We start from the raw sequence: 27474 nt of genomic DNA, 5'->3' as shown, positions 1-27474 counted from the left end.
ATGTGGACCATTTAAGGAAGGGAGAGACAAATCATTAAGATATGGTTCCAGGAGAGATCATGATCGGGTCAGCGTTTCCTGTTGAGGATACTTAACCCTGGACCGACATGTCTGATGCTCCTCTAAGAGTTGAGGATACAGAACTGCAAGTGCCCACAGAAGCAACTCTGGAAAAGGAGGTTCCTGACAAAGAATCTGAATTTGGGGAGCTGCGACGTTCCACATGTGCCAGGAAACCACCTGAAAGACTGGACTTGTAAATTCCTTACCCAGTGTAAATATTATGTTGTCTTGAAAAATATGTGCTTGTAAATATAACATGTATAGCCGAGTTAAAGGGGGAGGAATGTAATAATTATGGTTTTATTTAGTGTGTAATGTATCTTTAAGAATAATACTTGTTAAGGAAGATCACGTGATCTGTAGTAACCAATAGGAGAGTAGTGCGGGCTAGCTCAGCAGTCAGTGTAGAGATAGAGTTGGAGTTGAAAGCACACGGGAGTTGCAGCTGAGTATATTGTAAATAAACTTGATGTTTCCACCCAAGAAGTGTCTGCAGATCAACTCTTTCATTAATAGCACAACTCAGCCACCCTACAACAGCCTGCTATATAGATTGCAGATAATCGCACCATATTTCCCCTTATCACTGTCATGGATTAATCTTAGAATGAAGGCAATATTGATCAATGATCTACAATCATTTTTTTCCAAATTCATTCTTGGGATTTGGACATCTCTAGCCAGGCTGATATTTATTGCCCATCCCTTGCTCTTGAAATGGTGGTGGTGGGCCTTCTTGAAGCACTGAAGTCTGTGTGGTGAAGGCAATTCCACAAGTGCTGCTAGACTTAGGTTTCAAGGACTTTGTAGCAGATTGATGCAACAATTTGCTAACCCACATCAGAGGATTTTTTTATTCTTTCACTGGATGTAGGCTTCTCTGGCAAGGCAAGCATTTGTTGCCCATCTCTAATTGCCCTTGAGAAGGTGGTGGTGAGCTGCTTTCTTGAACCGCTGCAGTCCATCTTGTGTAGATACACCCACAGTGCTGTTAGGAAAGGAGTCCCAGGAATTTGATCCCATAACAGTGAAGGAATGGTGATATATTTCCAAGTCAGGATGATGTGTGGCTTGGAGGGGAACTTGCAGGTGGTGGTGTTCCCATGTGCCTGCTGCCCTTGTCCTTCTAGGTGGTAGAGGTTGCGGTTTGGAAGGTGCTGTTGAAGGACTCTTGGTGAGTTCCTTCAGTGCATCTTGTAGATGATACACTCTGCTGCCACTGTGCATTGGTGGTGGAGGGAGTGAACGTTTGTGAATGGGGTGCTAATCAAGCAGGCTGCTTTGCCCTGGACGTTGTCAAGCTTCTTGAGTGTTGTCGGAGTTGCACTCATCCTGGCAAGTGGGGAGTATTCCATCACACTCCTGACTTGTGCCTTGTAGATGGTGGACAGGCTTTGGAGTGTCAGGCAGTGAGTTACTCACTGCAGAATTCCCAGCCTCTGATCTACACTTGTAGCCACAATATTTAAATGGCTAGTCCTGTTCAGTTTCTGGCCAATGGCAACCCCCGGGATGTTGATAGTTGGGGATTCAGCAATGGTAATGCCATTGAATGTCATGGGGAGAAGGTTAAATTCTGTCTTGTTGGAGATTGTCATTGCCTCGCAGTTGTGTGATGTGAATGTTAAAAGTAAACCATGCTGGCATGAGATTGTAATCAAATACAGGCTAGGGTGGGTATGGATCACAGATCCAAAGAGCATTAGTGAACCAGTTGGGTTTTTACAACAGCTTGGCATCTTCATGGTCGCTTTTACTGATACCAACTTTTTATTTTCAGATTTTCTTTAAACAAAACTCAAATTCTCATGGTGTGATTTGAAATCACTTTCTGTGGATTATTTATCCTGACCCCTGGATCACCTGACCAGTCCATTATTTAATGCATGCAGCATAATTTGATGAAACTTGTATTAACTGAAATCCTTCTGAATATTGGGCTAACATTCCAGGATTTTCAAAGATTGAATAATGGTTGCTGATGCTTCTTTTGGACCCAAACATGTATATGAGCTGTGCTTTGCTCCCTCCAGTGTTGATGCACCAGTTTAAACTGCTGCACTTCTTGGGTATGCACCCAAAAGATGTGGTTGATTGGAGGGAGCTGAGGTGTCAGCAAATCCAGGATGGAAATAGAACCTGTTTCCAGAGATCACTATCCTCCTTGACTGATTTCCTTTTTTGCCACATATGTGAAAGCCTCCGTGTTTCGGGAGATAGCAATCTAACCTCCTAGCACAATGCAAGTACTGTGCACACTACCTGAATATTGACTCCAAGGGATTCCTATCCTATTCCTTGTGGTGAGAATGGTTCAGGCCAAGGCTGATCCCTGTTCAACTTTCACAGATATAATATTGCACTTGCGATATTAATCACTCTTGTATTTAAACTAGACTGAAAACTTGCTCGCTTTACAATAGCTGCAGCCTACCTATGCATTTGTACTTATACATTTAGCGCCCATTGGTAACCTGTTCTTAAATACCCTCTGCCCCATCTGCATTCATTAAATAAAACACAGCCTGAGAGACACTTGGTACTTGGAGAGAGAGCTCCTTCAACCCTGAGCCAGTATGCATACAGTAAAACTTACAGTTAACAAAGTGTAAGAATGAGTAAAAGTAGACCTTAGTGAACATTAGCGAACTAGCTGGGTTTTTGTGTCAATTGGCAATGGTTTTCATGGTCACCATCAGACTTCTAATTTCCAGATTTTACTGTCTGCTGTGGTGGGATTTGAACCTGGGTCCAGAGAGCATTACCCTGGGTCTCTGGAATACTAGTACAGTGACAATACTACTTACCATCACCTCCCTGCAATTTGTGATTTGAAAACTGGAATTCCAGTTCTGCAGTCATAGGCTGGGATATACCAGTTGTTCATTTAGATAGAAAGCATATCTTTTTCCAAATATCCCCTCTATTTGCTATTAAAGAAAGGGGGATCACCTTGACAAAAAGAGTGCTCTGAGATTGCTTCCTCTTTCAAATTTCAGTTATTCAAGAATAAGCAGCCTCTCGAGGAAATAATCTTTCTCTGAGTTCAGTATGGCAAGTGTAGAAGGGCATTGAAGTTGGAACATTTCAAAAAGATTATGCTACTTCACAGAACCTTAAACCCTGATCATCCTGCTTCTGGTTTAGTTTCAAATTCAGCAGTGGTGAAAACTGCAAAAATATACATTATTCGTGAGCTGATTTACACAGTCTGAGTGGAACTTAGAGCATCATTGCACCATGTGACTCTGCCATATTCTCTCTTAACCAGACGCCTGAGAGACAAAGGAGAAGATGACAAGATGCCACCCATCCGTAAGCGACAGCGTGGGTTGCTTCTCAGGCTGCAGCAGGAGCAGGTAATACCCATTGAACACCAAAAAGAGATACGGGGTTACCCATTAACCTTAATTGAGCACACTTCCCCAAGGTTCTGATTTGGTTGTAGACCTCTTGCTGTGATGTGCAAAATCTCCAGTTTTCCCTTGATATTCCAACAATAAATATTGGTGTGTATCCTATCCTGGGGATATAGTATTTCAGCACCTCTACAATTCATGGTGTACTTGAACACAGTTTTCTATATTGCACAGTGTACCTGAACGCCATTTTCTATATTGCATGGTATACCTGAACACCATTTTCTACATTACATGGTGTAGCTGAACACAGTTTACCCACTTGGAGACATTTTGCTATGATTGCCTTTAAGAACACATGTGTGCATTAGTGATAATACAGGGAGTGGTTATTTACAAAGTTATGAGAAAGAATGCTTGTAAATGAGCCCAGAATACATTTTATGCAACTTAATATACTTTGAAATTGTTGTTCCTCCTTTCCTCCCATGCGAGAGAATTACCTGTGTGCCATTTGTTGTAATGGATGTGCTGTTACACATGTAAAATAACAGATGCCAGCTGATGCTGGTTGCCCTGTGCCCTTTATTTGCCTTTAATTCAGTATGTTATGGGCAGGGATGCAGCTTTGGAGAGCCAGCTTCCTGTATTCACACTAATTGGCTCCTTTGCCCATCAAGCAGACCTGGTTAACCAGTTTAAACTTTTGTAGCTCACAGCTGCTGGCTTGCTGAATTGGAATGAAAACAAAACCAGGGCTTATTTCCTAAATGACATTTTCCCCCCATTTTAGCCCAAAACTACTCTTAACTGAATCTTGCTCAAACTATTTATCTTTTTGTTTCTAATTTTTTTTGGACGTTCACTTCGAAACACACCTTTCCACAGGGCACCTCTGTTTGACCAACATTTAAGTCTCTATGTCTGTCTGTCTCCCTCTTTCTTTCTTGCTCTTTGTTTCTCTCCCTCTCTTCCTTTTTCTTGCTCTTTCTTTCTTTGTTTCTTGTTACGACCTGTAACGACGAGGTTCCTCAGTTTGTTAATTTCCTGATTGGGACCCCAATTTTGTTATGCTGCCAGGTGAGGAGGAATGAACTGACTCCCCTTCTTTATTCAACCCCTTCGGTCGGTCGCAGCAAGGTTAATTTAAAAGGGATCTCTTCGCCCATGGATACCTATTCTCAGTCCAAAATTATTTACTCTTTAGAAGGAGCCAACTTAACCAGGCTTTCTTGAGTCAAAGAAAGAGTAAACTTATTAGTTACTGAAACCCCCAAAAATAATAAAAATGCAACACAAATACACACAAACCAGAAATGAGAAGTTAAGAGTCCAAATAAAAGTTTAAAAAATACATATCAGCCTTTGGCTTGTCCATGTGGCATTGATGGTGGTATGTTGTAGCCGATAAGTTGGATGATTCCGGTAGAGCTGACTTTGGCAGTTTCGCAGTTGGTTTGGAGATATTTGGTTCTGCAGGGTAGCTGAAGAGGCTGTCCTATTTCCTTTTTGATTGTGGCTTCTGCTGAGCCATGCCTCTAGCAGCAGAGAGAGACTTTGCCTGCAACTGCAGGGGTGACTACTTGGCCTTCTTGTGATGTCACTCACAGCACGCACTTCACTGCTCTGCAGCTAGCTTTTTAACCAATTTTTTCCCTGTGTATTCCAGAAGAGGAAATAGTTGTCTTGCATTCATATCAGAACTATTTACACACCCACGTCAACAGGTGGTGGATTTTTGTTTAACTGCTGAGAAGTATAAATCAGTCTTTTATCTCTGGAAGTACAGGAGATTAAAGTTCAGTCTTTTGCATATTTTCTATCTCCCTTTCAAGTGTCTCTACTTGAAAAAGGCCAAGATGCCTTTACAGGCGCAATATTCCATGTTCTCTCAGGAAAGGTCTGCCAGTATAACCCACATAGGAATTTTCCAGAAAGTGGTCACTTTACATTATCAGCCATCTTTGCCCAGTGTCCTTGCTTGTATTTCTTTAAATCACACAAGCCTTCCTTAACAAGTTCAGTATGCCTGGAAGTAAATTGTAGTGGCAATCTTTCTCTCTCTTTTGTGCTCACTTCCTCACACTGTCTCTCCCTTTTTCTTTCTCTTTGTGTCTCTCTCTCTTTGTGTGTGTGTGTGTCTCTCTGTCTCTCTCTCTCTCTCTCTTTCCCCCTGTCTCTCTCTGTATGTGTGTGTGTCTCTCTTTTTCGCACCCGCCCTCCCTGGCTGCAGCCCTGCCAATAACACTCTGGCATTGAGTTGTTCTGTGAATATGTCCCAGTGTACCTTTCTTGAAGTCTGTTACCTGTGCTGCAATCAACCGTTATCATTCCTAATTTATTTTTTGCCAATCTTGCCAACATAACTCCCAAACTAAAATGCTTCAAGTGTACTAGTTAAAACATTGCCCAATCTTTGTTCTGTATTTCTTTGTGCTGAAGCTATTTCCACATGTTTCCCTTTGTCCTGTCACATTCATAAATTGCTGGTTTGACCATCCCACAGACTTTGTTCCCTCAATCTGAAGTTGCTGATTTTTGCTGGCACATGGTTGGCACAGGTGATGCCGATCCGTAAGTAGCTTCTCGCAGGCTGCAAATGTTACCTTGTTATTTGCCTGTGGAGCCCATCACAGACTAGATTCTATTCCGAAAATAAGTCATTAACTCTGATTCTCTCTCCACAGATACTGCTAGACCAGCTCAGTTTTCCAGCTTTTTGTGTTTATTTTCGATCTCCAGCATCTGCAGTATTTTGCTTTTATATTAGGCTGGTTTGTGTGTTCACTCGGCACACTTCCTAATTTTCCAGGGGGAGCTCCTTGACAATCCTCAGGTGTGGAAATCCTGGCTGTTTGTCCTGCTCCTTCCCCGCCCCCTAAGCACGAGTGTGCTGAGGACCATTTTCAGATTTCAGCCACCCAGATAAGGTGGGTTAACTCACTGTTGACCAGGAAACAAACCTGGGATCTGTGAAATAAAAGTAGAAACTAGAAATACTCAAAGTTAGACAGTATCTTTGGAAAGAGAAAAAGAGTTAATGTTTCATGTTAATTTTTCATCTGAGATCTACTGATCCATTTTGATTAGTGCTACACACAAATCTTATCAAATAAATGACATTTTCAGAATAAGCAAATGTAAAAGATGCACAATTCCACCTTTATTTTTAGTGAAACAATGTGTTGGACTTTGTAACTCGTAAGACCTTTGGCTGTGGCGTTCTGCACCCTAACCTCATTTTTGTCCCTAGTCAAATGACAGCAAGCCATTGTTGACAGTCTGCACCTCCTTCGCTCCAATTTGTTTCTCATTCTCTGACGTGACCCCCACTTTTGCCACAGGCTGAAATCAAACGTCTCCAAGAAGCCAATAGGGCTGCTCGCAAGGAGAGGCAGCTGATCCTGAAACAGCAGGAGGAGATCCAGCGCATGCGCCAGACCACCATCAAAATTCAGGAGAAACTCAAATCGGCTGGAGAGAGCAAGCTGGTCAGTAACCCACCTTATATACCATGTGCAAAAGATGTTCACGCGTGAACTATTCAGTACATGGTTACTCTGAAAATAAGAAAATGATCATAATTCGTTTGTCAGGAATTACTTATTCGTGAGTATTATTGGGGGCGATCATGTACAATACGAGCTTGCTATTCAGCAAGCCTGTATTCTACAGTGTAAATGAAAATTTTGACCTCTTACAGGGAAAGCTGGAGAAGCATATAATATGAAAATATAAGTCTGTTGATGAGGAATGTCAACTTCAGCCCCTTGGTAATTTTATGAAGGTGATGACATGTTGACATGTAATCTTCTGAGGGGTCAAGTCTCTGTGGATTTATAACTGCATACATAGACATAAACATTGGTGTCCTAGAAAGTATTTTGACTTTGCCATCACCTTTCTCTCCTTTGTTTGTGTTCATGTATTGAGTGTTATTCGGCATTCTGTAGAACTGACAGCACAGAAACAGACCATTCAGCCCAACCTGTCTGTGTTAGTGTTTTTTCTTTTGCTCCAAAATAGTCTCTTCCCACCCTACCTCACCCAATCTGATCTCATCCTACATTGATAGAATGGTCTAACAGCATTAACACTTGATAACACAGTGCATAGGAACAAGAGTATGCAACTGAGCACCTCAAATCTGTATTGCATTCACTTGGGTTATGATTGATCTAAACCTCAACTCGTCTTCCTGCCTTGGTTCTGTAACCTTAATAAATATCCCAACTAAAAGAAAAACCTCATCAGCCTCAATTTTGAAATTTTCAAATCACTGCCAGCCCCAACAGCTTTCTTTGAATGTGGGGGCAGGACAAGGCAAGAGTTGGAATTTCCACTTTTTTTAATCCTTTCACAGGATCTGGCATTGCCGGCAAGGCCAGCATTTGTTGCCCATACCTAATTACTCTTGCACTGACTGGCTTGCTAGGCCATTTCAGAGGGCAGCTAAGCGTCAACCACATTGGTGTAGGCCTGGATGTAGGCCAAGGTGGCAAACATGGCAAATTTCCTTCCCTAAAGGATATTAGTGAACCAGATGGTTTTCACAACAATTAATGATAGTCTCAGTAATTGTAACCATGAAACCATCTTTCAGTTCCAGATTTTATATTAATCAAATTTAAATTCTACCAGCTGCTGTGGTGGGATTTGAGCCCATATTCCCATTAACCTGGGCCTCTGGATTGCTAGTCCAGGGACATTACCACCACCTGAGTGTTTCCTGAATGGCCTAGCATTAGTTGCGCTAACCCTAAAATTACGTCCCCTTGTTCTGGACTCCCACACCAGAGAGAATTATTTTTCCCTAGCTATCCTATTAACTCCTTTAATCATCTTAAACACCTCATTCCTTAATCTTTCATGCTCGGGTATGGATTACAAGCCTAGTTATAATTTAACCCTTTTAACCCCAGTATCATTCTGGTGAATCTGTGCTGCAGCCCCTCCAAGGCTTTCCTGAGCTGCAGTGCCCAGAGCTGAATACAGTATTCCAATTGCTGTGTGCATGCATGCAACCGATTATTTCTTATATGTTGCACTTCCTCCCCCTGAATAACAAAAAAGCTCATCCTGCTTGAGACAGGACAGCATGTTCTTTAGTTCTAGAAACTGATTCTGGTGAATCCCTCCACCTTTCTACCCCCTACAAATTCCAGAACACAGTTCCTGTTAAACCTTCCCACAGACCCATCTTGGTACATTCTCAGGTTCAATTTCTCCTTTTCTATAACCTTTTAAAAATTGTTCTAGGAGCAGCGGAACACAGAACAACTCGAGATAGAGAATGTTTCTAAAGTGAGCCACGTTTCCAGCCCTTTGCAGACAGATGTGGAGACAAGGAGCCCCTCCCCTATTTCTATCTCGGGGAGTGAGACCAGCAGCATCATGCAAAAACTAAAGAAGATGCGCAGCCACATGGATGAAAAGTAATACGATACACACTTAATTATTTGTTGGGGCCTCTTGTAGTGTCTACCACTGTGAAAACCTGGTAAACCTAACCTACTTCATTGCAGCCTGCCATTTGTCAGCTAGTGCAAGTTGTGCTGGATGGGTGGAGTGAGAACTGACATTGGCAACATATAATATATAAAGTACTTCACGCCTCCTTTCCCAACGCCAGCTGGATAACGTGTTTCCGCAAATATCCCTTCGAGTGTTGGGACGTTTGACCTCAGGAATGGGGCAACTAAGTCCAAATGTGACCTCACTCTTGCCTTCCAAGTAGGCCTCCCTGAGAACTCTGGAAGTATTTTTTTCTTACCCTCATCTTTTGTATCAGCACCCTTTACCCCACTTTACCCCAACACTCACGGAATTGCATCATGAGAGTGAGGACTTGCTCTGGTGAAAAGCTCACTATGCTTTTGGGTAGTGGAGGTGGTGGAGAAGTGGAGGTGCATACAGTTTTTACTAGAATTGTTGTTCCAGCTGGAATTGTCAGCTTTGCATCATTAGTGTAAGCTTTTTTTCTTATTACATAGGATTATATGGAATATGCATAACAGAAACAGGCCAGTTGGCCCAGCTAGCCCATGCCAATGTATATTCTCCACTCAAGTCTCCTCCCATCTCTTCTCATTTCTCATCGTAACCCTTTGTTCCCTTCTCCCTTATATGTTTGTCCAGCTTCCCATTAAACGCATCCAGCCTATTCATTTCAACCACTCCCTGTGGTCATGAGTTCCACATTCTCACCCTTCTTTGGGTGAAGAAGTTATTTTCTGAATTCCCTGTTGGATTTATTGGTAACTAAATGACATCTAGTTATGTTGTTCCCCACAAGAAAAAAAACACAGTCTTTGTGTCCACTCTTAGCAGAACTTTTCATAATTTTAAATATCTCTATTCGGTCATCCTTCAGGCTTTTTTTCCAAGAGAAAAGAGACCCAGCCTGTCAATCCTTTCTTGATATGTATATCCACACCTTTTTGGAATCACCCTTGTAAATCTTCTCTGCACCCTCTCCAGAGTGTCCACATTTCTATATATAAAGGATATCTCATTTTGTAATATGACGACCAGAATTGCATGCGGTCAAACCAAGGTTTAATACAGGGTTAGCATTACTTAGAAAAAATCAGATGGGAATGATGTGCTAATTTGATGGATTTTATTTCTGCTTTAACTGACAAGAATTGTGCTAGTTTCATTAAATTTGTCTGCTGATTGTTCAAAGCAAGAAGCCCTTGCTCAGTGAAATACTGTTTCTCCTTCCCCTCTATCATTGCACATGCTATGGTGAATGGTGGTTGCAAACTTTAGACTCTTCTTTTGATGTATTTTTCTATTGGCAACTGGGGGTTGCAAATAATTTTGGATTTGTAGATTTTTAAAGCCCGATAAAAGACAAACTTGATATCTTGAGCAAAGTAAAGGGATGATTGAAGTATCTACAGTGTGAATGAAGTGACTCAAGCTAATAAGTCTCTCAGTGGAAGGAAAGGGGAATGAAGATTTGAGGCGGCTACTTAGAAAGATTAGGCTTGTCAATACATTGTAATGACTTGGCAATCTCACTCTCTCTATGTCCACATCCTGCTTGACTCCTCACCCCCACCCTCCTGATGCCACCCGCTCACAGAAACCTATTGGATTTGAGCAGAAATAATCAGGGACTCTTTAAAATGGCAACTAGGCAGCCAAAGTACAGTGACATGGGTCATGATGCTACTCTACCTGAGCTAATGATTTTGTTTCAAGGACTAGGGGCAGGAAAGAGATGTTTCTGCTGGTTACAATCAGAAATAAAAAGCTGCCTTCACAAGAAACTAACTGGTCAACAATCAGTTTCATAGTTTATGGACTATTAATCCTTGATCAGTTATGATTTAGGACCAGCTGAGACACATGTGAGACAGCTGTGCACGTCTACTTGTTCCTAATCTTTGTTTGTGTGTGTGTATGGGGGGTGGGTGGGGGAGGTGGCAGAGGAGCAGCCAAGATGCACACTAAGCTTGCCATGCTGTAAATGCATCATCTGGCAATTCTTTTGTGGAAATGACATTGGTAATTGAGAAACCTGGGCTGAGCTGCTTCTCCGTTCCTGATAACAGCTGCTGTGAGGTGAGCAGTTACTGCAGGAAAAACATGTTTTCAAAAGGAAGGAGGAAGAGGGGATGGATCAGGGAGCGGGGGTACTAGTTGGGAAAGGGAGTCACTCTGTGCAGCTGGCAAGATGCTGGATGGCATAAGTGCCCTGCCTGATTGAGGATGGTAAGTACCACAAGCTAGAGCTTATATGTTAAACATGTCCTTCAGAGAAATTAGTTAGTACAGTGAGAAACATTTCTTGTTCCTTTTGGATCACACATTAGTGGATAGGCTCTGCAGGCAGCATCCTATGGGGCAGAAAGTGGCAGTGGTTAATATGTCTTGGGACATTGTCAGATAGATACAATGCTTTTGGATCTTGAGTTAAAATTCCAAGTTGTAAGAATTGGTCTGATCAGTGGCTTTAGGAGGAGGATGCTTTCTATGGAACTAAGATGGGTGCTATCAAAGATTGTAGAAAGTAAGGCAGCACAAATGTGCAGGTTCCCCAGGATAGGCAGTAAGAAAAACCTGATGGCGACAGTTAAATGGGCCTGCATTGAAGGTCTGCTCTTGGCTTAGAATGATAGGTTTGTCAATACATTGCAATGACTTGGCAATTTCTCTCTCACTTTGTGTCCAGACCCTGCTCAACTCCCCACCCCCATCCTCCCTGTGCGTTTAAGGTTATGCCCATGGACCTTTATAAGGTCAGAGTCTTTAATTACTTCACTTCCCCTATTTCTTGATTGTCCTGGTGGCAGATCTAATGGAAATTTCAGACAGCACTCTTAGGAAGATGGGCCTGCTTGGGCTGTTGGAAGACATTGTACTTTTTCTGCAATATGACTGAACTCACAGGAGTATTGTCCTCATGAAGAAACCAGTTTATCTGCAATGCTACTGGTAACCAATGAGACCAGCTGAGAAGCAAAACAGAGTAACCGTGGGAATGATGGAAACCATGTACAAGACTTGTAAATTACAGAGTTGGTTGTCAAGAGTAATTCCAGTAATCTAAATGAACTAAAAGCAGAAATTTTGGAGGAAATATTAAAGGAATATCCCACTTCAAAAATGGAGATCTTACAGACAGCTTTCACAGTTTGAACAAGAATTTTGGAAAATTAACAAAAGCCTAATCTTTAAGATAAACTTTGAGATAAATTTGAAATAAAAAGCCTCCTTGTTTGGTTGAACATTTAGTCATGAAAATCAAACATTTATTAAGCTTTCATTTGTCAAGAGACTTGAGTAGCTTTATACGTGAAATGAATTAAATGGCTGAGTATGTTCAAAGACTTTCTGAAATTGTCCTACACGATGCCTGTAAATATCTGCTGCCATAAGAGCGGTAGAGTGATGTCAATTTACAGATCAGGTCTGACCTTTGCAACAACTCTCCAGTTTGAATGCATTGATTTGAATCTTGCACGATTTCATGGGCTGTTTGTGTGCAGTTCTCATTCATCTTCAGGCTTGTACAAACTAACAGTACTTGGTGTTAACCTCTGGGTTGGGACGGTCTTTCACCTTTCAAAATGTGGGCCCACATTCTATTAGCAAGATTTTTGTGTAGTTGTAATTCAATACTCCAACTTAAAAATGGGCAAAAACATCTCAGAACAAAAGTGCTGACAAAAGTATGTATTAATTTGTGGGCTTCTGCCATTGCTTCTTGGGTTTGATGATGATAGCAAAATAATATTGCAGCTATCTAAAAGGGTAGAGGAATTTCACAGCCCAAAACTGATTAGTGATCATTCTTCTGTAACTTGTAAAAACAGGAGTTACATAGTGAAAGTAGTAATGTGAAATTGGAAAGGAATTACCTGAGGATTGGAATTAATGACAGAAAACTTGCTTAAAATGATTGTTGAGGAGGATGAAGCCATGGCTGGTTATAGAAGTGTATTTAGCAAAACTTAAGTGCTTTTGGAAAGCATAGGCATGGTTTAGAAAGTAGGTTTCAATTGTCCCTGTCTTGCTTATGTAAGCCAAAGTCCTTCTGTCTATTCATGTGCGCATATTGGCTGCTGCTGTGGACCCCTGCCTCAGCTGATCATTGCTGCACTACTCCTCAAACTTCCTATTCTTCTGCTATTCTAGGCTTGTACCCTCTTCAACGAGGACCACAGATCCTCTCTGTGCCACCCTTAATATTCTCTGAAAGGCCCATTGAAATGCCTGTTGCTGCCTACCTATGAGCAGAAACCACAATTGCCCTGTCTTCTAGTTGCCAACTTTTCCCCCATTGAGGAGCATTGCCTGTCTCTTTCCTGACCCACTCATGTCACCTTTGCCAGTGAATCAATCACCATCCCTCTCCATATTTCTTTCCAAAATGCCCATTGGATCAGAAGCCAGATCCTTGCAATTCACATCCTTATTTTGAATGTTTTTTTGACATCCTAGCTGTGACTGAAACTATAGTGTACAGATGGTGGCGTTTTGCCTCCTTACTGAAGCCTCCCTGTCTGCTGTGCTTTACTAAAACGCTGTGTGTTGGTGTGATCCTTATCATCAAGGGATCTTGGTTTCTACCCCCTGCCCTCAAATGTCTTCTCTTCCTTTAAACTTTTCACCTATTTCCACTCTGACACCTCTCGAAAGTCCTATTATCTACCCCACCCGTGTCCCACCTTGAGAGTCCTTCCAAGTTCTCCTTTTTTCCCCTCAGCCTCTGTACTGATGAATCATCTTCCTCAGTGATTTCAATAATCTTCCTTGGCTTCCTTTGCCTCTCTTCTGAATTTGCTGACTTCCTGTCTTCACTTAATCTCTCTCTACACGCAACCTCTTCTGGCTGTCTTTGATGGTCTCCCTGCCGTCTCGGTTGTTTCCAACCACTTCCTTGTATTCTTCACAATCCATGTCAAACATCTCCTTTCAATCTCATTTTCTTCAGTATCTATCCTTTGGAAAAAGACTTATCAAGTGATTTGAATTTGCATTTCAAATGTCTAACTACTTCTACCCTCTCATTTTGGCTGTTCCCCTGATTAAAATCCCTGATTACGTTCCTTGAATTTCAAGGGAAGATTTGGGAGCACCTGGAACACACTGGGTGAGCTATCCAGCACAACACTTACCTTGGAACATAGGAGCGGGAGTAGGCCATTCAGCCCATCGAGCCTGCTCTGCCATTCAGTATAACCATGGGTGATCATCCACTTCAATGTCTTTTTCCCCACACTACCCTCATATCCCTCTATGTCATTCGTATTTGGAAACCTGTCAATTGTTGCTTTAAAAATAGCCAATGACTGAGCTTCCATAGCCCTCCGGGGTAGAGAATTCCAAACATCCACAACCCTCTGAGTAAAAAAAAATTCTTTCATCTCAGTCCTAAGTGTCTTCCCCCTTATTTTGAAATGGTGTCCCCTGTTCTAGACTCCCCAGCCAGGGGAATCATCTTACCTGCATCTACCCTATCTATCCCTTTAAATATTTTGGAGGTTTCAATGCGATCACCTTTCATTCTTCGAAACTCTAGAGAATATGGGTCCAGTTTCCCCAATCTTTCTTCATAGGACATTTCCACCATCCCGGGAACAAGTCTGATGAGCCTTCATTGCGCTCCCTCTATGGTAATAATATCTTTCCTAAGATATGGGGACCAAAGCTGCACATAGTATTCCAGGTGCGATCTAACCAAAATTCTGTACAATTGAAGCAAGACTTCACTATGCCAGTAATTAAATCATCTTGTGGTAAAGGCTAACATACATACCACTAGCCTTCCTAATTGCTTGTTGCACCTGGATGTTAGCTTTCAGTAAATTATTGGTGAGATCCCTTTGTACATCTACACTTTCTAATCTCTCACCATTTAAGAAGTACTCTGCACATCTGTTCCTCCTACCAAAGTGGATAATCTCACATTTTTTCACATTATATTCTGTCTGCCATGTTCTTGCCCACTCACCAAGTTTGTCCAAATCCTCTTGAAACCACTTTGCGTTTTCCTCACAACACACATGTCATCTTGGAACTTGGAAATATTACATTTGGTCCCATGTTCAAATCATTAATATATATTTTCAACATCTGGGGCCCAAGTACTGATCCTTGCAGTATCCCACTAGTCACAGCCTGCCAACGCGAGAATGACCCGTTTATTCCTACTGTGTTTTCTGCCTGTTAACCAACCCTTAATCCATGCCAGTGTATTATCTCCTATCCCATGTGCTTTAATTTTGCGAGCTAACCTCCTGTGGGGGACTTTATCAAAAGCCTTCTCAAAATCCAAGTACACTATGTCCACTGAACCCCTTTTATCAATTCTGTTAGCAACATTATCAAAAAATTCCAACATATTTGTCAAACATGATTTCCCATTCATAAATCCATGTTGACTATGCTCAATCAGATTATTATTCTCCAAATGTCCATTTATTACACCTTTTATAACAGATTCCAGCATTTTTCCTACTACTGATGTAAAGCTAATAGGTCTGTAGTTCCTTGTTTTCTCTTTCCCTCCCTTCTTAAATAGTCGGGTGACATTTGCTACCTTCCAATCTGCAGCAACCATTCCAGAATCTATAGAATTTTAGAAGTCAACCACCAATGCATTCACTATCTTCATAGCTACCCCTTTCAACATTCTGGGATGTAGAATATCAGGTCTGGGGACTTATCAACCTTCAGTCCCATTGATTTCTCCAATACAACCTCCTTATTGACGCTAATTTCTTTTAATTTCTCATTTTCCCTAGTCCCTTGGATTTCTAACTCTGGGAGATTTCTTGTATCTTCCTCAGGGAAGACAGACACAAAGTAATCATTTAGCTTCTCTGCCATTTCTCTATTGCCCATTATAAATTCTCCTGACTCTGCCTGTAATGGACCCACATTTGTCTTCGCCAAACATTTCCTTTTTACATACCTATAGAAGCTTTAACAGTCTTTTTGTTTTTTGCTCCGTTACATTCATATACTATTCTCCCTTTCTTTATCAATTTCTTGGCCCTCCTTTGCAGTATTCTAAAATGCTCCTAATCCTCAGGTTTGCTATTATTTCTGGCAACTTTATAGGCCTTTTCTTTTAATCTTATACAATCCTTAACTTACTTTGTTAGCCACAGTTGACTGGCTTTTTGGGTTTTTGTTGCTTGAAGTAATGTATAGTTGCTGTAAACTGTGAGATCATTCCTTAAAGGCTGTACGTTGCCCTTGTACCATCATACCTTTTAATATATTTTCCAATCCACCTCAACCAATTTTCCCCTCATACCTTCATAATTTCCTTTGTTCAAATTTAACACCCTTGCTTTAGATTGAATTACCTCACGTTCAAACATAATGTAAAATTCTGTCACATTATGGTCACTCATCTTTTACAACAAGATTATTAATTAGCCCTTTCTCATTACATAATACTAGAGCTGGAATAGCCTGTTCTCTACACTTTCCTTAACATTTTGCTCTAGAAAACCATCACTAACACGCTCCAGAAACTTGTCCTCCACAGTGTTAGTGCTCATTGGTCTTACCCAGTCCATATGCAGATTGAAGTCACCCATGATCACTGTATTACCCATGCTACACATGTCTCTAATCTCTTAATTAATACCATGCCCCACACTACCATTACTGTTTGGTGGCCCATAAACAACTCCTACCAATGTTTGGTGCCCTTTGCTATTTCTTAACTCCTTCCAAACAGATTGCATATTTTGTTCTTCCGATCTGAAATCCTCCCTTACTAATGTCTGATTCTATCCCTTATTATCAATGCAACACCACCTCCTTTTCTTTTTCCCGTCCTTCCTAAATTTTGAATCTCCTTAAATATTCAGTTCCCGGCCTTGGTCACCCTGTAGTCATGTTTCTGTAATGACAATTAGATTATAGCCATTTACCTCTATTTGTGCCTTTAAATCATCTACCTTGTTGTGAATGCTGTGTGCATTCAGGTAGAGCACCTTTAACTTTGTCTTTTTGACATTATTCCACATTCTAAGCCTAGTTGATGCTTGTCTTTGTTCCACCAGCCTTTAATTGCACTTGCTACTTTTTTTTACTTCCTGTTACCAGCTTTATTTCCTTTCAATTTGTGCTCCCCCACCCCCCCAGGTTCCTATCACCTTGACAAGCTAGTTTAAACCCTCCACAACAGCAGTAGCAAATCTCCCTGCAAGAATATTAGTTCCGGTCCTGTTAAGGTGTAACCCATCCAACTTGTACAGGTACCACCTTCCCCAGAACAGGTTCCAATGCCTCAGAAATCTGATGTCCCACTTCTTACATAAATTCTCCAGCCACATGTTGAATCGCTCAATCCTCCTACTCCTGTGCTCACTAGTACATGGCCCTGGGCGTAATCCTGAGATTACTGCTTTTGAGGCCCTGCTTTTTAATTTCCTTCATAACTCCCTAAAATCATCTTTCAGAACCCCATCCCTCTTCCTACCTATGTCATTGATACCAATGTGGACCAGGACCTCTGGCTGCTCACCCTCCCACAGAGGATGTTCTGCAGCCACTCAGTGACATCCTTGACCTTTGCACCAGGGAGGCAACACACCTGGAGTCATGTTTACAGCTGCAGAAATACCTTTCTGAACTCCTGACTATTGAATCCCCTATCACTATTGCTCTTCCATTCTTCTTCCTCCCCTCCTGTGTAGCTGAACCACTCATGGTGCTACGGACTTGGTTCTGGCTGCATTCCCCTGAGAAACCATCACCCTCACCAGTATTTAAAATGGAAAACTGATCAGAAAGCAAGATAGACTCAGGGGACTCTTGCAATACCTGCCTTGTTCTCTTCGACTGCCTGATGGTCATCCATTCACCCTCTGCCTGCACACCCTTAACCTGCGGTGTGAACAGCTCCCTAAACGTACTATGCATGTAGTTCTCTGCCTCATGGATGGACAACAGTGATTCCAGCTGCACTCAAGTTCCAAAGCCTGAGCTCAAGCTTCTGCAGCTGGTGATGCTTCCTGCATATTTGTTTGTCTAGGACACCTGGATGCGTTCATGACTTCCCACATACCAAAGGATGTACGCATTGTACTTGGCTGAGCTGACCTGCCATACTGTAACTTTAAAAAGTATTTATTACAATTAGAATAAGTAAAATAACTTGCCAGTTATTCACCAATCAGCTTCTTCTCCTGTACCAAAGTAAGAAGCAGCTACTGGAGGCTGAAAAAAGCAGTAAAAGAAAGGAGCACCTCCCTAAATTCCTCACTCAACAAACTTCCACCTTGACACTGTGCACTTAAAGCAGCACTCAGTGCAGACCAAGCAGCACTGAGGAACCCCTGCTTTTATACTTTCAGACTCAGCTATTCTCATTGCAGACCATTATAAACACTATGTTAGTTTGAAAGCCTCTATCAAAAAGCCCTCCTTTTATGCTCTAAGGTGAACAGCCCCAACTTCTCCTGTCACTCCACAGAACTACCATTCTAGTACTAAAGCCAAAGCATGGGTATCTTTCCTAAAGTATGGTGCCCAGAATTGAATGCATTATTCCTGCTGACACCTGACCAGTGTTTTACAAAGGTTTAGCATAACTCCCTTGCTTTTGTATTCAATACCTGCCTTAATAAAGCCAAGAACCTCGCATGCTTTTTTAACAACCATCTCAACTTACATAGTTGCAAAGTATTGCACAGCTTTGGAGCACCAGTAACAGGTCCATGTGGTGTTTGTGTTCCACATGAGCCTTGTTCCACCCGTCTTCATCTAACACCATTAATATATCCTCTTTTCTCCCTCATGTGTTTATCCAGCTTCCCTTTAAATGCATCGATTCTAGTCACCTCAACTACTCCCTGTATAAAGTTCCACATTCTAATCACTCTCTCCGGGTAAAGAAATTTCTTTTGAATTCAACTTATTAATATTTATAGCCCTTAGTTCTGGTTTTCCTTGCAAGTGGAAACATTTTCTCTACATCTACCCTATTAAACCTTTGCATAATTGTAAAGACTTCAATCAAGTCACCCATCAGTCTTCTCTTTTGTAGAGAAAAGAACCCCTACCTGTTCAATCTTTTATGATAGGTAATAACCCCTTAGTTCTGTAAATCTTTTTAGCAACTTTTCCAATGTCAAGATATCCTTTTTATACTATGGACACCAGAACTGTTCACAGTATTCCAAGTATGGTATAACTAAGGTTCTGGACAAATTTAATATAAATTCTCTGCTTTTCAGTTCTATCCCTCTAGAAATGTGCAACAGTTCTTTGGTTTTTTTTTAGGACATTATTAACCTGTGTTACTACATTAAGTAATTTGTTTATCGGTACCCTCCAAATCTTTCTGCTCGTGTACCCCATTTAGACATTTGTTTTACAAGAAGTATTTGACATCCTGATTATTCCTACCAAAATGTAGCACCTCACATTTATCAATAATGAAGTTAATTTACAAATTGCATGCCAATTTTGAAAGTTGATCAATATCTTGTATTTGAATCTCTTCAGATTTCTGTTCCTGCCTTCATCAAAGCTGCAAATGATATCCTCTATCGCCAGGGCCACATACTTTCACCTCCATAATATCACCCATCTTCCCTCCTGCCTCAGCTGATCCATGCTTTTGTGACCACCAGCCTCGACTATTCCATTGCCCTCCAGGCTGGACTCCGATCTTGCACCTTCTGTTAACTTGAGCTTATCCAATCTCTGCTGCCCATATCCTTACTTGCACCAAGTCTTATTCATCCATCATGGCTGTGCTTCCTGACCTACATTGCCTCCCGGTCCAGCAATGACTCTGGTTTAAAATTCTTATCCTTGTGTTCAAATTGCTCCATGACATTGCCCTCCCTATCCCTGTAACCTCCTCTATCTATGTAAACTTCTAAGGTATCTGAATTCCTCCAATCCAAGCCTCTTGTGCATCCCTGATTTCCTTTACCCTTCCATTGGCTTCCATGCCTTCATCTATGTCAGGACCCCATGCTCCTGAATTGCCACATTAAACCTCTCTATCTCCTTTTTTTTTTTTTTAAGAACTTGTTTAACCCCAACTGTTCAGTCAAGTTTTTGGTCAACCTTCCTAATATCATCTCCATTCATTTTTTTCCTTATGCCTCTGTGAGGTTCTTTGGGATGTTTTCTATGTTACATAAATGTTAGTTGCGGCTCCTGAATAGCTCTTTGTTTTGCCTCTGATTTAAAATTCTCATCCTTGTCTTCAAATCCCTCCATGGCCGCCCCTCTCAGTATCTCTTTAATCACCTCCAGCTCCACAACCTCCGATATCTGCGCTTCTCTAATGCTGGTCTCTTGAGCATCCTCAATGTTAATTGCTCCATCAATGGCCATGCCTTCAGTTGCAAGCTCTGGAATAATCTCCCTGTAGCTCCCTGCCACTGTACCTCACTTTCCTTGTTTAAGAGGCTCCTTAAAATCTACCTAGCTTTTAGTCATCTGACCTAATATCTCCTTCGGTGGCTTGATGCCTTTGTTTTATAATGTTTTTGTAAGCGTTTTGGGACATTTCATTATGTTAAAGGCACTATATAAATATAAGTTGGTGCTTGTTTTAATTTTCTGGCTCTGTGACTGTTCTCAAGTCAAAGACTGATCAGTAATTGATAACTGACACACAGCTTCACAGTAAAACCTGAAATGTTGCCCTATATAACTTGTCAGGGAATCAGGATTAGTTTAAACTACCTCCATTTTAAAAGTGTGCAGCTAAAGGATCCATTGATGTGACCCTCTGAAAGCATGTTACAGCTAGGTTTATTTAACTCGAGCTTTCATAGTGACAAAAAGAGCATCCTCCCCCATTTTCTTTGGGTGGGGAAGGCTTTAGTGTTTCACTATGGCACTCTTACTTGTGGAATCAGATCAAGCGTCATCCCAATTAGTCCAGTGCGGTTTTAATTTGTAATTTCTAAAAGCAGTTTTTTCACAAGCTGCTGATCAAATGCATGGGGTTTGTGGTTGTCCCATATTTGGAGTTAGTTGCATTTAAGACAAAATATAATGAACTAATATTTTGAATTAAATAATGAACATAAATAATGTAAAGTGGTCAAAAAGTATCAGATAATTTGAATTAAGTGGCTTCAACTAACAAGTGGACTATTGTGTTGTTTCTGTAGTGTTGTGCCCTTGTTGAAGTGGCGTGCATGTAAATGGAGCTTGCCCTATCTAACCCTCACAACTTCTGTTTCCGTCTTGTATCTGGCATTATTGCTGTTAACAGGTGGTTTCTCTGCAGTGGTACTATAAAGTTCTGAATGTTTGTTTCCGAAAGATTCAGTGATGTGTTCTACTTGAACTGTGGGTTTGAAATTATTGTCTCACATCCCATTGGCACCCTTCTATGTAGCACAAATGTACTGTGCCATGGAGTGTTAAAACCAAGCCTGTAATTCCTCACCTGATAAGCTGTTCATGATGGGGAAGTAGTATTTGAAGACCCCTATACTTCACAACATGAGAGGATAAAGAATCAAAGGCTAAATCACGAGTGGGTAAATTCAGCTCACTACCAGTTGGAGGTAAATTACCAAACGCGTGCCCTTTCAATTTGAGAATGCTATGCGGCAAGCAGGGGAGGGGCAGTGCATACTTTTAAATGGCTCTTAAGGTATCATTTATGATCTACTGCATTTTTTAAAGTAAAATTATAATTGACATTTTGAGAGAGAGTAGACAGGACAATTTCAGCAGGTGTCACTACTTTGTGCAGGGGTTTATACAATATTCTTTACATTTTAACCCTTGTAGACTTGGCAGCGTTGTGGTATCCATTTCATTTCACCAGCTTCTACTTGTTTCAGGCCCTCTTTGTTGGTTTTGCAAAGTGAGGGTCACATCTATGCAAGCCTTGCTACCTGAGCCAAATCTCACCATTCCAAAAACTAAAAAGGAGGAAGGTGGCAACCCTTTGCTGTCCAATGTGAATTACAGTCCTGTGTCTGTCTGGCCCCAGTCTCTGTATCTGGATCAGCAAAAGTTAGAATCCCTGGGATGTTTCTGGAAAGTTCTGCAAGTCATCACATTCTTATCACAGTAATTACAGTCAAAGACTAAATTTACGCTCTTTGCCAACAACAATGGTTGGTTGGAGGTGGAGAGCTCTGCCCTGGGAGAGACCCTTATTCACCCCATTGGAGTCACCTGATGATAGAGTGTTGACATTGGGAGTGAAATGAAATGGGATTGGGGCAGTATTGGACCATTGTTTTAATTCACCTCTTCTGTTTCCCATTGTCTAGTTCTGAGAGGGGGTTTGTCAACGCACAAACAAAACTCTAATACCCTTGAGAAAGTAGTATTGAGGAGCATTTCTTCACATCAACTGTAATTGTAGATTCCGATCACAATGCTGGTTGATACTCTCACCCTTTTTCAGGTGGGTTTGTAAGCTGTGGTTGGTCTATTAGGATCGTAGCTGTAGTACAGTACTTGAGTTTCCCACTCTCGTCCCCTGCCCCCATTGAAAAGAGATGTCAGCTTTGATGAGCACCGTTGCCACTTGAAGTCCTAGAATCCTAGCCAAAGGAATTAGAATGAGGCAAAAGATGTACGGAGGTTGGATACCAAATAGTTTTATGCATTAAGTGGAAATTCTGCTTAAAATGTGAGGTTTTCTTTAGAGTATCTAAAGAATGAACTCAGCTGTTGTCTTTTTTTTTCCTGTTTTGCCTCCTTTTTGTAGACACTGCTCTCCTGTTCACTACTTCTTCTCTGTCTTTACGTCTCATCACTGGGCTTCTCTCAGTGTCTGTTTCCCCAACCTACATCCCAAATTCCAGCTGTACATCTACAACCAGCTGGTCAGGTACTGTGCAACCTCTGCTTCTCACTGATCGAGCATGCTCTGTTTCATCACATGCACGTGGGTGGTGTGGGGGTCGGTGGTGGGATGAGGGGAGAGAATTGTGCAGAGAAAATTTTGAGTTCCTCTATCTCTCGGTTGTGGCTTCACGTAGATGTGCCAAGCTGCTGGCTGGCAATGTATTGTAGACTTTGCAGTTGACTGAAGCATGCTTATTAAAGGGGCATTAACATGGAAGCGAGTGGTTAAACTTCCCCAAAAAATCCTGAGCTCATGCCAACGGAACATTATTGAAGTTTGAATTGTTTAAAATTTTGAATAGGACTGTTGGAAATGTGGCAAAGCTGCAGCTTGCTGATTTTGTTTCATGCACCTTTAAGTTATGTATCTAAATTTGTATTGCAAACCTGAATTTTCAGGTAGCAGTGCCCCTTTAACAGTGCAAATGTGTCTTTGGTGAGCACTTGAGATTTTTCCATTTTCATTCTCTTGTGCACTTAAGTTTTCCTAAAATAAATCTGGATATAATTCTCACAGTATTCACCCTTATAGAATGTTTGCAAAATGCATATGTAACTATAACTACTTTTGTTTAATTGCCTGCCACTTGAAATATTGCTGGCAGGCCTCAAATCTTGATTTAAAGTTGTAATTTATTAAAAAAAAATTGAAAGTACAAATATTTCCAGGGCACAATGCTGCATTAACCAGCACATTGGACATGCTTACAGGCAGATGGGAAGATTCCAGCTACGGCAGGAATTCTGTGTTTATTGCTGATTTGTGTTTGATTCTGCCTCTGAACTATTTGATCTTCCTTTTTTATTTTGCTTTAAACTGCATTCAGCATCGAGTTGGTTACTTTGCTGCATTTCTGCATCTTTTTCCCCCACTGAACTGAAATACAATTCCATCCCCCGCTTCTTGATTTGGCATCAGTATTTTTGAAAATTGTTTATTGGTGTTTCTACTGTAAAGGATCTGGTGCGGAGGTGTTAATTTACCATTTTCTTCCTGTTCAGTTTTCAAGGAAAAAGCAGCTGGCACTGATGACAGGACACATCAATGTCCTGGGGGGGGTTACCATTGACCAGAAACTTAACTGGACCAGCCATGTAAATACTGTGGCTACAAGAGCAGATCAGAGACTAGGAACCCTGCGACGTGTAACTCACCTCCTGACTCCCCAAAGCCTGTCCGCCATCTACAAGGCACAAGTCAGGAGTGTGATGGAATGCTCTCCACTTGTCTGGATGAGTGCAGCCCCAACAACATGAAGAAACTCAACACTATCCAGGCCAAAGCAGCCTACTTGATCAGCACCCTATCCACCAACTTTAAACCTTAATTCACTTCACTCTCAGCACACAGCGACAGCAGTGTGCACCATATAACAAGATGCACCGCAGCAACTCACCAAGTTCTTTTAACAGCCCATGGTCTCTACCATCTAGAAGGACAAGTGCAGCAGACACATGGAAACACCACCAACTGCAAGTTCCCCTCCAACCTGACTCCGAACTATATCACTGTTCCTTCACTGTCGTTGAGTCTAAAATCTGGATCTCCCTCCCTCTCAGCACTGTGGGTGCACCTACACCACATGGACTGCAGCGATTTAAGGTGGCAGCACACCAACATCTCCTTAAGGGCAATTAAGGATGAGCAATAAATGCTAACCTAGCCAGTGATGCTCACAATCCTACGAAACTATTTTAAATAGAAACAAATTTGTAACACAAATATACCACTGCAGATATAGTGCAAAAGAATACAGATCCTGCAATTACTGTGCTGTAAACTTGACTTGTTTTAAATAGTTTTTTTTGTTAACCTCGACATTAAATTGCATGGACCATCATCATTGGAGAGAAATTGTCACGTCACAAAAGTGTTAGGACATTTCACTCTCATCCAGTTTAATTCATGCTCTCTTTACCTTGTACACTTTAATGCTGTGAATTTAGATATTATAGTCTGGCCTTCCTGCTGGATTGTACTGTTTTCAGTGCAATTCGCCTGGAATTGGAAACTATTGCAAAGGATTGTGGAATTTTAAGTTTTTAAAAAACTTATTCATTCATTCATTCATTCGTGGGATGTGGCTAGGCCAGCATTTATTGCCCATTCCTAATTGCCCTTGTTCAGAGGGCATTTAAGAGCCAACCACATTGCTGTGGGTCTGGAGTCACATGTAAGCCAGTCCAGGTAAGGACGGCAGATTTTCTTCCCTAAAGGGCATTAACGTAAATAGCATTTAGTGGAAATTAATTTTCTGTGATCTGTTGCACTGGGTTGTGATAGAAGCTGGCATCCTCCCACAGGATGAACTAATCATCATTGGAACTTTCTGCTAATTGTGCTCCTTTGCAAACTGTTAAGGAGGCCGTAAATATTAGCTGGTCTCTTGCGATCAGGAACAAAAGAACAATTGGCATGTTTTGAAAGCTTTTGATTTTTTCCCAGTTCACTAAGAAACTTGACTGTACCCCAATATAATTAGTAAATGTATCTGTATATATTTTTTAAAACTATTTTCAGCGTTTTTAAAATTAGATTTCCCACATATGATGGATTGAAGACAGTTAGATTAAAATACTCTTTTGTGTGAATCCCCGTTTCAGCTGCATTAAGCAAACTGTGCCGAGTCTTGTATATCTGAGTACCTTTAGAAACAAAATTTTTAAAAATTACAATCTAAAATGCTGCCTGATTGTGATTCAGTGGTATGCAAATGAAGCTGAATAGAAACCTGTGCGCATGCAATTTAAATGCAATTTGTGGCCAGATCACTTACAAAGATTGCGCCCAAAGTGGAAACTCTACCCTCAAATATTTAATGTGACGTTGACCAACAAACCCTATGCTGATGGTACCTCACTCTGTTGTTCCTGTCCACCAGACTTGTTTATAAGTCTATCCGTGTAATCATTCCCAAGAGTTTGAGCTTTTAGAAGCTTCCTTCTTGGGGAAAGATCATTTTGAGTTCATAGAGATCACGCTGAAACATTTCAATGAGTGACACTGAAGTCTGAGGATTATCTCCAGCATGACTGTAATCTGCCCTGGCCCTTCTATGTACATATTGGCATAAATCTATGCCAGCTACTGTGCAAACGTTTCTGAAAGCTGTATATTTCAGATTTACCTTAGCCACAAGGAAGGTAAACTAAATAGGATGGATCAATATAAAATTATTGTTAGGCGATAAAAAACAAACTGGCAAACCCAAACCCAAGGCAACATCAGTGACTTAGTGACCCTGAATCATGCAGGCAGTTGAAGAAAACATTTTTGCACCGACCCCCCCTTCTCCCTGATCTCCTCCCCTGTTCACCTTGTGGTTCTTTTAAATCTGCTTGTAAAGTCCCCTCAACCATGAAAAGGCCGTGACCTTAAAAAGATAGGCAACATCTAACTGTACCAAGAGACAGCACCAATTGGGTCATTTTGCATCCTTCCAAATTCTGCTTCAAATAAAGAATATCTCCTTCAGCTTTCGAAAGGTCACCTCGATCTGAAACATTAACTCTCTCTCTCTTCCCAGATGCTGCCTGACCTGCTGATTATTTCCAGCATTTTTTTGTTCTTATTTCAGATTTCCAGCATCCACAGTGTTTTTCTTTTGTACTTGAGCTACTTGATGCCCTTTCCCATTCCCTTGTGAAAGATTACAAAACTAATTTGGAAGAATGGTGCTGCGGTTTCTTTCATCGAAGCTGAGAAATTTTATAGAATCTGTCTTCCATGTACTGATGATGTGTAATAAATTGATAATCGGATCTCTTCCCACAATCATTCCAGAGGCTGAATGCTTTTGGGGATGGGAAAGTGTGATATGTGTATAGTGTGCACTTGAGATGAAGATTGTAGTATATTGAGCACACATCATTTCATTAACCTTTTCATTGGGGTTCTTCAATGTGAAGACATTTGTTATCTGAGTAACTATGCATAATGCAACAAGTTTTGCACATCTCTTCCTTCCAGACATTAGAAGCATTAACAGCTGAAAAATCTTCTATTAGAATCTAGTGAACTGTATGAGTGCTCCTGTTTAAAACTGAGTGTTTCTACCAAGGAACCTTTGATTGCTAAACGAGAAGAATTTAGGGCTTTACTCCCACTGAATTATTATTCTGAAAAGAGCAGCAAGCTTTTCACCAATTCTGGACCTTAAGCACCCTGAAATAAATTCTGAAGAAAAATCCTAGATGGTAATGGTACCGCAGAAATATAGGTTTTGGCTGGTGAGTATTTATTGACTTTAAGGATGCATCATTCCATAGTGGTGAGAATCTCACAGTGTACAGTAACCTTGAATGGTTGAATGGTATTGATAAGAGTACAAAATCTGATAGATTAATGTGGTTTAACTGCAACTGAGCACCGTCTAGACTATAAGAGAAAGTAAAGAAAATGGGGCTTGGTCAATCCAGAGTTAGCAGTGTCACATGTGAATCTGGATTGAAAGTGATCATGGAGACAGCTTGCAGGATCCAAAGTAGGTACTAGGAGGGACATTTGTTTCAAAGCACATTCAGAAAAATTGAACATTTTTATTATTCTTGCATGCAGTGTGGGCATGACTGGTAAGACCTGCAATGAAGATAACATTGTTTTTGATTTCAGAACTTGTTAAATTGTTGTTGCTAAATGCAGGTCACATTATAAAAGCACCTTTCACACTCTTCACCTGGAAAATTGGTCCCAGTTCTGTAGGAGCCGGATTAGGCCATTTGG

General features: G+C 41.1%; 1 protein-coding gene across 3 annotated transcripts in view; it reads left to right on the top strand.

The window, feature by feature from the left end:
- cep350 (centrosomal protein 350) overlaps positions 1 to 27474 on the top strand; it is a 217244-nt gene that overhangs the window by 147197 nt on the left and 42573 nt on the right. For all 3 annotated transcript variants that reach the window (XM_041207879.1, XM_041207880.1, XM_041207878.1), the window contains exons 25-27: positions 3335 to 3422; positions 6767 to 6913; positions 8682 to 8857. In XM_041207879.1, the coding sequence (XP_041063813.1) occupies positions 3335 to 3422; positions 6767 to 6913; positions 8682 to 8857 (411 nt within the window). The remainder of the gene's footprint in view (positions 1 to 3334; positions 3423 to 6766; positions 6914 to 8681; positions 8858 to 27474) is intronic.

Source organism: Carcharodon carcharias, chromosome 16, assembly GCF_017639515.1.
Source record: "Carcharodon carcharias isolate sCarCar2 chromosome 16, sCarCar2.pri, whole genome shotgun sequence".
Classification (NCBI taxonomy): Eukaryota; Metazoa; Chordata; class Chondrichthyes; order Lamniformes; family Lamnidae; genus Carcharodon; species Carcharodon carcharias.
Note: the sequence above shows the minus strand (reverse complement) of the source record. Positions and strands in the feature narration are given on the sequence as shown.